Source organism: Salmo salar, chromosome ssa22 (assembly GCF_905237065.1).
Source record: "Salmo salar chromosome ssa22, Ssal_v3.1, whole genome shotgun sequence".
Taxonomy (NCBI): Eukaryota; Metazoa; Chordata; class Actinopteri; order Salmoniformes; family Salmonidae; genus Salmo; species Salmo salar.
In genome coordinates, this window is record NC_059463.1 from 15,536,233 (window position 1) to 15,550,550 (window position 14,318).

The 14,318-nt window shown below is 39.8% G+C and overlaps 1 protein-coding gene across 8 annotated transcripts in view; it reads left to right on the forward strand.

Moving 5' to 3' along the window:
• Positions 1-4,587, forward strand: part of itpr1b (inositol 1,4,5-trisphosphate receptor, type 1b) — a 161,724-nt gene extending 157,137 nt beyond the window's left edge. For all 8 annotated transcript variants that reach the window (XM_014166417.2, XM_045705335.1, XM_045705334.1 and 5 more), the window contains 2 exons: positions 250-411; positions 2,152-4,587. In XM_014166417.2, the coding sequence (XP_014021892.1) occupies positions 250-411; positions 2,152-2,241 (252 nt within the window). In that variant the 3' untranslated portion in view covers positions 2,242-4,587. The remainder of the gene's footprint in view (positions 1-249; positions 412-2,151) is intronic.
• Positions 4,588-14,318: the final 9,731 nt, after the last annotated feature.

A 14,318-nucleotide genomic window follows, 5' to 3' on the forward strand; every position in this document is an offset into this window, starting at 1 on the left:
CCTGAGCAAGCAAATTGTAAAGATATTTGATTGATGTTTAAATGAAAGGTTATTTGATATATTCTGGACAGTATGCTAACACTTTACAATATTTACTTTTTCAAACTGTATGGACCCAGTAAAGTGTTACCAAATATTTTCTATACATTCTTTTCTAATCATGATTAGAGACCAAAATTGAAATGTATTATGCTACAACAAATGTTCTAGTCATGCTCAAATAAAATCTCTTCTCCCTCTGGTCACCAGGAGCACAACCTTGACTGGTTTCCACGGATGCGGGCCATGTCTCTGGTCTGTAGCGATGCGGACGGGGAGCAAAATGAAATCAGGAGCCTACAGGAGAAACTGGAGTCTACCATGAAGCTAGTCTCCAACCTCTCTGGACAACTGACTGAGCTCAAGGAGCAGGTGAGTCGACCCTTTTGCCTGTGACTAGATGATGGTCTGTATAGATATTGCTATGAAAATATTACATTATTTTGATATTTTTCCATATATTTTGTGTAGCTTTTGATCTGTTTGATAGCAACTCTTTGCCTTGTAGGTGTAGAGCTTACTAAAATCAGAAGGCAATGACTCATAGTTCACAATGCTGCAACTCATGTGGCCTTCAACCTGATCTGATTTACGTCATTAAGCAAGGATTAGTTCCATAATGACTTAGCTCATACTGTATTGTGGGCATCCTACTTTAAATGCAGTAATTATATTTATGTACATTCATCTGGTAAACTTTATATGCCCGTGGTCAGATTACAGTAAATTGGCAAGATGATAATGATGCTCTTAACACCTCTTATTTCCTATTAACATATCAAACATATTATTATAATGACAATGATTATAATGACAATGACTATCATTTAATTATACAACCTTTATTAGTTGTGTTCGGATCAAGAAAACGTTACTGGTCATAAATCATTTCATCGATCTCGGCATACTGTTTCTTGTAAACAAAGTAGTATTTGGGTCTATCAATAAAATTAGAAGTGTCTATGAGGAAGTGGGTGTTATTTAGACACTGACCCAGACAGAAGGAAATGGTTGTTGTGTGGCTAAAAGGTTTGGATGAGGGCACAAAAAACATTTTCTCTTGATTATTCATTACTAAATATCTCCATAAATACATGTTCGGATCTGAATTGGTAGATGTCTACTTGGCTTTTGCCCGTTCTTTCACACGTACACAAACATGGACCAAAATATTAAAATGAACTTTTGGAGTTTAGTTGACAGACAAATTCAGACTAAACTGTGCTTTTTACATTGGACTGTTTCAGTCTTATTTTCCCAGAAGTTGCCTTCAGTGCCTCCTCTCCCCTCCCTTGCCTGTAAGAGTCTTAAGCATGCTCCATGGCACTGAAAAGTGGCACAAACAAGAAAATGGTTTCAAAAACAACTGGCCCAGACAAGAGCTCCATCTGTTACATAATTCCAACGAAAATTGATTTAATTCGTTTTCTGTGGCACAAATAAAGAGTCGCATTCTACTGTAACTGAGTTTAGCCAGTGGCCACCCCCACAGCTCTCTCACAAACTTTAATGCTGCTCTTTCTAGCACTTCCCAACATCTAATAATTAATTCCTTTATAACGCTCATCTCATGACCAACAGCGTTTGTGAGGGTATTTGTATTGCCTTTGCCATTGTATGTTTGCAATATTAAGATTGCGAAATCTTTTTTAGGAAACTTGTTTTGTTTGTTTTAATACTTCAGTGTATTTAAAACTGATGTTGTCCCTAGTGCCATGAAAGCCAACATCTTTCATTATCTCTCATGAGCCTGACTTGAAAGTAAAAAATTATTTTACTGGGGTTTCACTGCTGGTTGTTTGCTTACTGTGGTTTACATGTTGTTAGACAAGATGACATTCTGAAAGGGTAGAAGGATACGTTTCAGATGAAACACTGAAACCCTCCCGTTAAACTCAAAAGATTTCACTTCATTGCTGTGCAGCATTTGCAGGCACGGACAGTTTTTACTTTATCTGAAAAAGAAACTTAGCATCAGCTTATTTGGAGGTAAGTGTCAGACACCGACAATCTTTAACCCAGCAGTAGATGTGACAGAGCAGCGGAGGTACAGATACAGAAAACTAGAGTTGAGCAAATAACCCAGCTCCTGTCCCGTGTGTTGTCCTCTAGATGACAGAGCAAAGGAAGCAGAAACAGAGAATTGGACTGTTGGGTCATCCTCAGCATCCTCAACACGCCAACCCCCAGCAACCTGCGTGAGGCTGAGGATCCCCCCAACCCATCCACAAGACCCAGGAAGACCCACTTCTACTCCTGCTTTGTGTTTGCATAGAGAACAGAGTGCAGAATCTTCACTTAGTGGTCCCTCCCACCTTCATACTGTAGCTACCCGAGTGTGAGTGTGAAGTGTAACAGTAGGGAATACACTGACATAGCTAGTCATATAATTGTGATGTGTAGGTTCGCCCACAAAGGTATAACTCCAACAAGAACACTCACCACACCCAGACACCCCATCTTTTTCCCAGGCCATTTGGGATTGGTGCCAAATGTTTTCTATGTAGAAACGAAAGTGAATTCCCATTACATGGCCTTTACTGGGTGAACTTGAAATACAGCAGCGCTGTACCGGACACAGGAATAGGTAGTCCAACGTGAAGATGGCACTGAGAGACATGGAAAGAAACATCTTTTTGTATATACTACTGGTATAGCAAGCAGTATTTAATGTCTTATTTTTGTATTTTGTGCAATATCACTACTTAAATATGCAACCACCTCATTGGTGTATGAATTTAAGTTGTTCTTTAAGTCATGCCTTATTTAATAGGGACAGAAAACATTTTCAAATGGGAGCTTTATTTTTTATTATTTTTGCTTCAAATTAAATAGGGACCTGTTGTTAGACTTCACATATGGAAATTCTTCCATGTAGAATAGCAGTTGGTTGGACAGATGAAGTTACATGCGTTGTTCTGGCTTTTCTGACTTTACTTGTTTTATTTCTTTCAGAATGTTTCATAAAAAGTATTTAATACGCTTAATAGAGATATAGTATTGTCTGAGAGCAAGTATAGGTCGTGTTTTCGGCTTCCTTTCTGCAAATAAGAATGTGTCCTACCATGTACTATTTTATGATATTTGCTTTCTTATTAAACTGGGGTAGTGGGAGGTGTTAGGACATTTCATCCAAACAAATGTAATATGTTAAAATATGACCAAGCTGTCATGATTTGTTAATCTTTCCACATTTTATTGCACTAAATATTATTAGCATCTATCGTCCAGGTTTGTCATGTTTTAAATATACACCTATCATATGTGCCATTTGTCCCTTTAAGACGTATATTTGGCTACTGATTACCTACTTGTGACAAAGTCATTGTGTTTTTCATTGTTTTTACGTTCAGCACAGCTGTTGAGTTCTCAGTTTTGCTGTTTAATACTTTGTTCAACTCATTTCAGTTTTTTTTTACATTGTCGCTTAAGCCATTGTTGTTGTATAGGGACCTACGTTTTCAGAAAGGTAATATGGAATTTAAAGCGGTGTTACTGGAAATGAATGTTCAAAGGACTAATTTAAAATAGTTAAGTACTGTCAGAATTGTAAAATAATGTAGAATTATTTAATAAAATATACAGTATGTAATTCTCCTTTATATCCACCATTGAATCTTGTCACTACACAGTAGGCTACTGGGCTACTATATAGGAAATGTTGTGGTTGAGATAAATCACAGATGCTGCCTACATCTGCTTTTAATTCATGAGGCCTATAGGCATTCTATACATTTTACAGTGACTCAATTCTGTATAGGAAGTGTACTCTGTTTAACCTCAAGTTACAGCGTAATGGGTTTATTTGCATGGTTCGTTTCTATCTGTGGGTGGAACTACTTTGAAATGTTCTATACAACTAGCAAGTCAGCTTTGTAGTTAGCAGAGAGCCCAACGGCCTTCAAACTTTTCACAATGAAAAAATGTTTTTTTTGTATTTTTTGAGGTGAATATTATGGATCTCATTATTGAATTTGTAAATATGTGTCCATATATACACATCTGGCCAGTGTCTTGAAGAGGTATTGACTTTAGCTTGATAATCAGTTACTTTGTATCAAATGTTGAAGGAAAGCTGTATTCCAGTTTTGTAGTCCCATTGCAAAATCCAGCTGCAAAGGTCATCATTTCCCCCCAGGTTTTTCACCTACTTCTACAGTGTCTGCTTTTGTTATAGAAAATATTACTTAATTTGTATTCAACTCTTTGTAAGTATTGTCACAAATATTGAGGCATTTATACACAGTATAGAGTTCTAGTCAAATACTGGCAACCTTGCACTTTTTCAAGGGAGGTCAATGGAGCAGAATGTTCTGTTTTTTCTAAACTGGTTGTATGGCTACTTTTAACCCTGTAGGCACCTGCAATTTACCACAGGTGAGATAGATTACACATTAACGAGAATCACTTGCCTCTAACCAAATTAATTAGAATTGTGAATAATGTAGTCTAGTCCATTTTTGTGAAAGATCTTAATTTCAGTTTAGATTTTATTTTCTTGTTGGTCCTGTGCAGTTGTAAATCAAACAAATACACATGTGAACACAATGTTTTCACCTTTTTTCTTTCTTAATTTAAAAATATATATAAATTGTCAATTGTGCCAGGCTGGTGCATAGACGAGCACAAATCAAAACAGAAAGTGTTGTAGAGTCATATCATCCTCGCTGGGTGAAATGTAGCTATTCAGAGAAACGGAGTATGTTAAATGAAAGATAAATGGACTAGTGCGTGTCTGTAGACTCAAACATAAACAAGTTTACAGAATAGCCAACCTCAGTCACAAAAGGAGTGTGTGTAATTGGCTGGAATTAAAATGGTGTGTCTAGCTTAATTGAGGGACTTCCCTGCAGGATTCCCCACATACCTAGGGGTTACTGAACTTGTGACTAATTATATAGGCTATATATTTATTTACAGTGCATTGGGAAAGTATTCATACCCCTTGACTTTTCCCCCATTTTGTTACGTTACAATCTTATTCTAAAATGGATTAAATCAATCTAAACATAATAGTCCATTATGACTAAGCAAAAACTGGTTTTTAGAAATGTTTGCAAATGTATTTTTATTTTTTTTACGGAAATATCACATTTACATAAGTATTCAGACCATTTACTCAGTACTTTGTTGAAGCACCTTTGGCATCAATTACAGCCTCGAGTCTTCTTGGGTATGACACTACAAGCTTGGAACACCTGTATTTGTAGGATTTTCTCCCATTCTTCTCTGCAGAGCCTCTCAAGCTCTGTCAGGTTGGATGGGGAGTGTTGCTGCACAGCTATTTTCAGGTCTCTCCAGAGATGTTCGATTGGGTTCAAGTCCGGGCTCTGGCTGAGCCACTCAAGTACATTCTGATACTTGTCCCAAAGCCACTCCTGCGTTGTCTTGGCTGTGTGCTTAGAGTTGTTGTCCTGTTGGAAGGTGAACCCCAGTCTGAGGTCCTGAGTGCTCTGGAGCAGGTTTTCATCAAGGATCTCTGTACTTTTCTCTGTTAATCTTTCCCTCGATCCTGACTCCCAGTCTCTGCCTCTGAAAAACATCCCCACAGCATGCTCATGCCACAAGCATGCTTTACCGTAGGGATGATATTGGCCAGGTGATGAGCTGTGTCTGGTTTCTTCCAGACATGACGCTTGGCATTCAGGCCAAAGAGTTCAATCTTGGTTTCATCAGACCAGAGAATCTTGTTTCTCATGGTCTGAGAGTCCTTTTGGCAAACTCCAAGCGGGCTGTCATGTGCCTTCATTCTGGCCACTCTACCATAAAGGCCTGATTGATGGACTGCTGCAGAGATGGTTGTTCTTCTGGAAGGTTCTCCCATCTTCACGGAGGAACTCTGGAGATCTGTCAGAGTGACCATTGGGATCTTGGTCATCTCCCTGATCAAGGCCCTTATCCCCCGATTTCTCAGTTTGGCAGGGCGTCCAGCTCTAGGAAGAGTCTTGCTTGTTCCAAACTTCTTCTATTTAAGAATGATGGAGGCCATTGTGTTCTTGGGGACCTTCAATGCTGCAGTTTTTTTTTTTAGTACCCTTCCCCGGATCTGTGCCACGACACAATCCTGTCTCCGAGCTCTATGGACAATTCCTTTGACCTCATGGCTTGGTTTTTGCTCTGACATGCGCTGTCAACTGTGGGACCTTATATAGACAGGTGAGTGCTTTTCTAAATCATGTCCAATCATCAATTGAATATACTACAGGTGGACTTGTGTTTCTTGGCCCAAGCTATTCTCTTCTTCTTATTGGTGTCCGTTAGTAGTGGTTTCTTTGCAGCAATTCGACCATGAATGCCTGATTCACACAGTCTCGTCTGAATAGTTGATGTTGAGATGTGTCTGTTACTTTAACTCTGTGAAGCATTTATTTGGGCTGCAATTTCTGAGGTGCAGTTAACTTTACTGAACGTATCCTCTGCAGCAGAGGTTACTCTGGGTTTTCCTTTCCTGTGGCAGTTCTCATGAGAGCCAGTTTCATCATAGCGCTTGATGGTTTTTGCAACTACACTTGAAGAAACTTTCAAAGTTCTTGAAATGTTCTGGATTGACTGACCTTCACGTCTTAAAGTAATGATGGGCTGTCGTTGCTCTTTGCTTATTTGAGCTGTTCTTGCCATAATATGGACTTGGTCAGACGCCGCAGCCCGTCTGGTGTTCAACCTTCCCAAGTTCTCTCACGTCACCCCGCTCCTCCGCTCTCTCCACTGGCTTCCAGTTGAAGCTCGCATCCGCTACAAGACCATGGTGATTGCCTACGGAGCTGTGAAGGGAACGGCACCTCCATACCTTCAGGCTCTGATCAGGCCCTACACCCAAACAAGGGCACTGCGTTCATCCACCACTGGCCTGCTGGCCCCCCTACCTCTGAGGAAGCACAGTTCCCGCTCAGCCCAGTCAAAACTGTTCGCTGCTCTGGCACCCCAATGGTGGAACAAGCTCCCTCACGACGCCAGGACAGCGGAGTCAATCACCACCTTCCGGAGACACCTGAAACCCCACCTCTTTAAGGAATACCTAGGATAGGATAAAGTAATCCTTCTAACCCCCCCCTTAAAAGATTTAGATGCACTATTGTAAAGTGGTTGTTCCACTGGATATCATAAGGTGAATGCACCATTTTGTAAGTCGCTCTGGATAAGAGCGTCTGCTAAATGACTTAAATGTAAATGTAATGTAAATGTCTTTTACCAAATAGGGCTATCTTCTGTATACCATCCCTACCTTGTCACAACACAACTGATTGGCTCAAATGCATTAAGAAGGAAGTCAATTCCACAAATTTACTTTAAAGGAAATGAGTAGGTGTGTCCAACCGTTTGACTGGTACTGTACGTCCAATTGACCTCTGTGCCCAGTGTGTTTCCAAGAGGTGTTGACTGTTCTTGACTTGAAAATCTGAGACAAAGTTTCAATATTGCTGTCCATCAATTATTCCCAAACAAATTTACTGAGGTTGAGCGATGTAACAACAAAAAAATATGGATATATTTTGCCCTGAAAGTTGTGCAAAGTTGGTAGAATCTTATTCAAAATTATTCACAGCTGTAATAGCTGCCAAAAATGGTTCGACCAAGTAGGCTATTAACTCTGGGATGTGAAGACATACGCAGTCAAGACGTAGACCTAGAATTTTCTGTCACTTTGAAATTGTGGAGTAGATCAATAGGAACAAAAAACACATTTGATCTATTTTAAGATAACATTTAAGAACATTTTTAGGCAGCAAACTTTGCATTTTAGGCAGCAAACTGCAAGGAGTGTGTAAAGTTTCACTAAGCACAGTAAATATTGTAATAGACCATTGCCTATTTTAAATAGGCTATTAGACTCCAAATTACAAACCTGGTTTGCTCCATATTTCCCTATGTCAAACCTTCTCAACCAGGATACAGTGCATTTGGAAAGTATTCAGACCTCTTGACTTTTTCCACATTTTGTTACGTTACAGCCTTATTCTAAAATGGATAAAATACATTTTTCCCCTCATCAATCTACACACAACACCCAATAATGACAAAGCGAAAACAGTTTTTTAGAAATTTTTGCAAATGTATGAAAAAACTATGCCTTATTTACATAACTATTCAGACCTTTTGCTATGAGACTCGAAATTGAGCTCCTTGATGTTTCTACAACCTGATTGGAGTCCACCTGTAGTAAATTCAATTGATTGGACATGATTTGGAAAGGCACACACCTGTCTATATAAGGTCCCAGAGTTGACAGTTCATGTCAGAGCAAAAACCAAGCCATGAGGTCGAAGGAATTGTCTGTAGAGATCCGAGATAGGATTTTGTCCAGGCACAGATCAGGGAACAGTACAAAAACATTTCTGCAGCATTGAAGGTCCCCAAGAACACAATGGCCTCCATCATTCTTAAATGGAAGAAGTTTGGAACCAGCAAAACACTTCCTAGAGCTGGACGCCCAGCCAAACTGAGCTATCGGGGGAGGAAGGCGTTGGTCACTCTGACAGAGCTCTAGAGTTCCTCTGTGGAGATGGGAGAACCTTCCAGAAGAACATCCATCTCTGCAGCACTCTATTAATCAGGCCTTTATGGTAGAGTGGCCAGATGGAAGCCACTCCTCAGTAAAAAGCAAATGACAGCCCATTTGGAGTTTGCCAAAAGGCACCTAAAGTACTCTCAGACCATGATAAGCAAGATTCTCTGGTCTAATGAAACCAAGATTGAACTCTTTGGCATGAATGCCAAGTGTCACGTCTGGAGGAACCCTGGCACCATCCCTACAGTTAAGCATGGTGGTGGCTGCATCATGCTGTGGGGAAGTTTTTCAGCGGCAGGGACTGGGAGACTAGTAAGTATCGAGGGAAAGATGAACAGAGAAAAGTACAGAGAGATCCATGAAGAAAACCTGCTCTAGAGTGCTCAGGTCCTCGGACTGGGGTGAAGGTTCACCTTCCAACAGATAAACAACTCTAAGCACACAGCCAAGACAACGCAGGAGTGGCTTCGGGACAAGTATCTGAATGTACTTGAGTGGCTCAGCCAGAGCCTGGACTTGAACCCGATTGAACATCTCTGGAGAGACCTAAAAATAGCTGTGCAGCAACACTCCCCATCCAACCTGATAGTGCTTGAGAGGATCTGCAGAGAAGAATGGGAGAAGCTCCCCAAATACAGGTGTGCCAAGCTTGTAGTGTCATGCCCAAGAAGACTCAAGGCTGTAATTGCTGCCAAAGGTCCTTCAACAAAGTATTGAGTAAAAGGTCTGAATACTTATTTATATGTGATATTTCTGTTTTTTATTTGTAATAAATTTGCAAACATTTCTAAAAACCTGTTTTTGCTCTGTCATTATGGGGTATTGTGTATAGATTGATGAGGGGAAAAAACGATGTAATCAATTTTAGAATAAGGCTGTAGCGTAACAAAATTCATAATACTTTCTGAATGCACTGTATATCGTCCAGACGTGCACATTTTACAGTATTAGCCTACTAGGCTATTTACAATTAATGTCCATGAAAATATGTTGTCATTGCTGGGGACATACTGTAAGTGTGTAAGCTGTATGGCCACTAGGCAGACAGGCACGCTCAGCTCATAGAAATAGAGGACTCATCTTTATATCCGTGCCATAGAGCCCCACCGTAGAGGCGTCATAATACCCATAAAACCAAACAGGGAAATGGTTCCAATCGTTTCTCCACCATTCATTTTTCCCATAGTGAATTTTTGAAACACTTTAAAATAAGGGCTATGTTTCATGTGGGCTTACCCTGGTGTGACGTTTTGATAACCATGTAAATTTCTCTCGGATAAGGTGACTTTTATCCTGTTAGGGCTAGGGGGCAGTATTGACACGGCTGGATAAAAAACGTACCCGATTTAATCTGGTTACTACTCCTGCCCAGTAACTAGAATATGCATATAATTATTGGCTTTGGATAGAAAACACCCTAAAGTTTCTAAAACTGTTTGAATGGTGTCTGTGAGTATAACAGAACTCATATGGCAGGCAAAAACCTGAGAAGATTCTGAACAGGAAGTGGCCTGTCTGACAAGTTGTTGTTCATCTTGGCTCTTTTTATTGAAGACTGAGGATCTTTGCTGTAACGTGACACTTCCTACGGCTCCCATAGGCTCTCAGAGCCCGGGAAAAAGCTGAATGATATCGAGGCAGCCCCAGGCTGAAACACATTATCGCGTTTGGATAGTGGCTGGTCAGAGTACTCTGAGACTCAAGCTCGTGCACGAGGGCACGAGATGTTTTTATTTTCTCTCTCTTTGTACGTATACACGCTTTCCCGGTCGGAATATTATCGCTTTTTTACGAGAAAAATGGCATAAAAATTGATTTTAAACAGCGGTTGACATGCTTCGAAGTACGGTAATGGAATATTTAGAATTTTTTTGTCACGAAATGCGCCATGCTCGTCACCCTTATTTACCCTTTTGGATAGTGTCTTGAACGCACAAACAAAACGCCGCTATTTGGATATAACAATGGATTATTTGGGACCAAACCAACATTTGTTATTGAAGTAGAAGTCCTGGGAGTGCATTCTGACGAAGAACAGCAAAGGTAATAACATTTTTCTAATAGTAAATCTGACTTTGGTGAGTGCTAAACTTGCTGGGTGTCTAAATAGCTAGCCCTGTGATGCCGGGCTATCTACTTAGAATATTGCAAAATGTGCTTTCACCGAAAAGCTATTTTAAAATTGGACATATCGACTGCATAGAGAAGTTCTGTATCTATAATTCTTAAAATAATTGTTATGTTTTTTGTGAACGTTTATCGTGAGTAATTTAGTAAATTCACCGGCTGTGTTCGGTCGGAATGCTAGTCACATGCTAGTCACATGCTAATGTAAAAAGCTGTTTTTTGATATAAATATGAACTTGATTGAACAAAACATGCATGTATTGTATAACATAATGTCCTAGGGTTGTCATCTGATTCCCACGGGGGGCCAGCACAGGAAAAAAAAAAAAAAAATGTATGAAATTGTATGAAATGTATGCATTCACTACTGTAAGTCGCTCTGGATAAGAGCGTCTGCTAAAAATGACTAAAATGTAAAAAAAAATGTAAATCTGATGAAGATCATCAAAGGTTAGTGCTGCATTTAGCTGTGGTTTGGGTTTATGTGACATTATATGCTAGCTTGAAAAATGGGTGTCTGATTATTTCTGGCTGGGTACTCTGCTGACATAATCTAATGTTTTGCTTTCGTTATAAAGCCTTTTTGAAATCGGACAGTGTGGTTAGATTAACGAGAGTCTTGTCTTTAAAATGGTGTAAAATAGTCATATGTTTGAAAAATTGAAGTTTTTGCATTTTTGAGGTATTTGAATATCGCGCCACGGGATTACACTGGCTGTTGAGTAGGTAGGTAGCCCATAGAGGTTAACAATATATTTGGCTCTATTTACTCTCAGATTCAAAAATGATAATTAGCATCAAAATAGACATCAAGCAAGACTACAAATCCCTGCAAGCTCCTGCATGTCATATCTATCTGACACCTTTGCTAACAGGTATTGTGTCAATTTAAAACTTGCGCAAGACAGTTCAGACTTGTGAATTTAAAGAAATGTTAATTTATTCATTACTAAATGTAGCTAACATTAGAAGCTACAATCCGCAATATTAAAGCTGATCTACCCCCTAAAAAATAAATAAAAATATAAAAATTGATAGTTAATCTAGAGATTCTTACCTTTGCCTCGATTCGGCAGGCTTGTCCAGATCATCATGATTAGCAGCTAATTAGCATTTCATTTTTGGGGGGTAAATACAAATCAAATCAAATCCTGGCAAATATATTGATAAAAGTCACCTTATCCTAGAGAGATTTACATGGTTATCAAAATGTCACGCCAGGTTAAGCCTACACGAAATACATCCCTTATTTTAAGTGTTTCTAAAATCCCTTATGGGAGAAATGAATGGTGGAAAACAGATTGGAACCATTTCCTTGTTTGACCGCTAGGTTTTATGGGTATGACTCATACTGTAGTACTCTATTATAGCATCTGTGACAGCATGGGCAGTGCTACTGAGGCTACCACCCATAGGAATCCCCACTCAGTTGACTACTTTGACTACTTTAAAATGGTGGAAGCCCTCAATGGCAATGTTCATGTTAAAACAGTTATATCCATGATGAGTACTTTCTCTATGTCTCAGCTCTATAGTGTATGACAGCAGGGATCAGGGCTTTGTTCTGTAAGTTTTTACAATCTGGAACATTCAATTGAATGGAAACGATGCTGTACTGAACGATCAGTTGAAAAACGAGGAGGTTCTGGGTTGGGAAATGCTGTCAGAATGGCCACTGCTCTTTAAATCCGTCACTCATTGCTTCAAGCCATACCTTGCCTCTCCCATCAAACTGGAGCAAACGTACCTCATGCTGTTCAATAACTTTTGGGGGAAATGTGACGTTCAGTACAAACTGTTCCACACCGTAGTAAACATTCAAGCGATCTTAAATCACCTCTGGTCTCTGTCCGCGTGGCCAAGAGGAGCTCAACGTGACACCTTGGTGCAGCCGGCAACAACAAACCGATCTACAGCATCAAGACTCATCCCTCCGCAGGTGCACGTGCACACGCAAATGGGTAGTGTGTGGACACCATGTCAATTCTGAGCCTATTGGCACATGCAAAAATACAGAACACCTTGGAGAAAATAAACCAGGCAATGTGCCACCAAATAATTACTCCCACGTGGCATTATGTGTGTTATTATTGTATTATTATGTAATAGCCTACATACATTATTGACTGTACTATTGGGTTGGGTGGTTTGGTTTATTGGGGATTTTTGCCATGGACATAGGCCTACATGTATATAGGCTTTATCTAAACCTATAATTGAAAACCTACTAAACATAATAGTGTAAACAAAACATACATTCTTATTTTAACTTTCACACTCACACAAATTGAATAGGAGGCTACGCCAGGATGGAAATGTGTGTTCTTCCCTGCAAATGACTTTCTGTGGATGTTTTCTCAATTGTAATCACATTTAGCCAAAGAATGTCTCACCTACTTTCCTTACATTTTTTTTTAAAGAATAAGTTTAAAAATATATAGTATTTTTGTTCAATCATACAGTCACAATAAAGGCCTAGTTCACATATTTGTATTTATAATTATCAGGGGGTGCCTCAGCACCCCTACTTCCTGTGGCTATGCACTTTCCAATTCCCCACTGTCCTATATAATAAGTTATAAACCTTCATAATATAGATTTGCACCCCCTTTTGCCCTCAGAACAGCCTCAATTCATCAGGGCGTGGACAAGGTCAAAAGCATTCCAGGCCCATGTTGATTCCAATGCTTCACAAAGTTTTGTGAAGCATTGGGTGGTGGACCATTGTTGATACATTTACATTTTAGTCATTTAGTAGATGCTCTCATCCAGAGCGACTTACAGTAGTGAATACATTTTTTTTTGTACTGGCCCCACGTGGGACTCGAACCCACAACCCTGCTGTTGCACACACCATGATGACATTGCAAACAACATGATCTACCAACTGAGCCACAGGGAAGACTGATACACATGGGAAACTGTTGAGTGTGAAAAAAACATCAGCATTGCAGTTCTTGACACACAAACCACCTACTACCTACCATACCTTGTTCAAAGGCACTTAAATAGTTTGTCTCGCCCATTCACCCTCTGAATGGCACACATAAACAATCCTTGTCTCAATTTTCTCAAGGCTTAAAAATCCTCCTTTAACCTGTCTCCGTTTTATCTACACTGACTGAAATGGATTTAAAGTGACATCAATAAGGGATCAAAGCTTTAACCTGGATTCGCCTGGTCAGTATATGTAATGGAAAGAGGAAACTGGTTCCTAATGTTTGTACACTCAGTGTATAGGCCTATGTCATTATTCTGCATATTGAAGTTGTACATGAAAGTACAGTTGGCAGAATGTACAACATGCCAGTAGCCTTCATAAAGAACAAATCGATTGGGCTTTAATGTATGGAAGGAATTCTCCCCACTCTCTATCTAGTAAACATGGTCGACTTGCACGTTCCGCCTAGAGTTGTTTTAAAGTCTCGTGGCGTAGCTGTAGCATGGTGGTACACGTGACACAGCCAATGATGCATAAACCCAGCCCGCTAGAATAAGAGGGAGGGCCATTCTCGTGCAGATCGCACAGAAAGGGGATGGGTTGGAAGCGCCGTCCAACACGTGAGGCTCATGTGACGGAGGTAGGTCAGCTCTCCAACGGAGAGACTGTCTTGTCACAGGGTTTATTTAACACGTAGACCAAACC